Raw genomic sequence first — 846 nt, 5'->3', positions numbered from 1 at the left:
CTGTACCCTAACTGCTCATGTTCCAGTGCCATCTAAAATATACATGCATTTCTGCACAAAGATACCCAAAAAAGTAGGAGTTTTAAAACCTTAGCATGCTGTACAATTCCAAGATGTAATTACTTCCTGGGATTGAAGTTGAGGTAATTGCTGCATAAAAGGAGGATGTCAGAGGCTGTAACAGTTAACAGCTCTATCTCCAATCCCTAGGTGTAACGTACGGGTCCCGTGCACAAGCTAAATACCCGCTGCTTTTACCTGAACAAGCCCCTTCAGTTCCTCTTCTGTTAAGGAGTCTGTGGGCTCCTGTGGGGAGGAATTGTGCTCCACAGCCACTTTCCCATTCTCTGAAGTAAACATCCAGAGACATGGTTAGTTACTACTGTGTGTAATGACAATAAACCTACCCGAAACTCCAAATGGGACAAATCTGCCTCATAACAGCTTTTAGAGGGAGTGGCTGGTTAGTCTGAAGGAGTGTGCTCCTTGCTGTGGCCTACCTGCCTGTCTTCTCTGCAGAAAACCAAATGGCTCTTACTAAATGGAGTGGAAACTGGAATTGAGGAAGCAGAAATCTATGGAGAGGATGGAGCGTGTTCATTGCTGGTCTCTCTGTTATGTGATGGATCAGAAGGCAGGAAGCACTGCCAAACATCTTGTCCTGGTTTGGCTGAAACAGAACTATTTCTGCTTTCAGTAGATTTTTTTTTTTTTTCTTCAGTTAAGTTTTTCAGTAACTGCACTCTCTGTAAGCTGAGTACAGGTTTCAGGCAGTGCCTGCTGTCAGAGCTGATGGCAGTTCATGTCTGTGGTTGTTGCTGGGGCAGGAGCGGGATTGTTATGCAG

General features: G+C 44.8%; 1 protein-coding gene across 1 annotated transcript in view; it reads right to left on the bottom strand.

Annotated features, from left to right (window-relative positions):
* Positions 1 to 258: 258 nt before the first annotated feature.
* RDM1 (RAD52 motif containing 1) overlaps positions 259 to 846 on the bottom strand; it is a gene marked incomplete at both ends in the record, with an annotated part of 3,923 nt that continues 3,335 nt past the window's right edge. The window contains one exon of the mRNA XM_009703574.1: positions 259 to 347. Within this exon, the coding sequence (XP_009701876.1) occupies positions 259 to 347 (89 nt within the window). The remainder of the gene's footprint in view (positions 348 to 846) is intronic.

Source organism: Cariama cristata, unplaced genomic scaffold (genome assembly GCF_000690535.1).
Source record: "Cariama cristata isolate BGI_N322 unplaced genomic scaffold, ASM69053v1 scaffold26387, whole genome shotgun sequence".
Classification (NCBI taxonomy): domain Eukaryota; kingdom Metazoa; phylum Chordata; class Aves; order Cariamiformes; family Cariamidae; genus Cariama; species Cariama cristata.
Note: the sequence above shows the minus strand (reverse complement) of the source record. Positions and strands in the feature narration are given on the sequence as shown.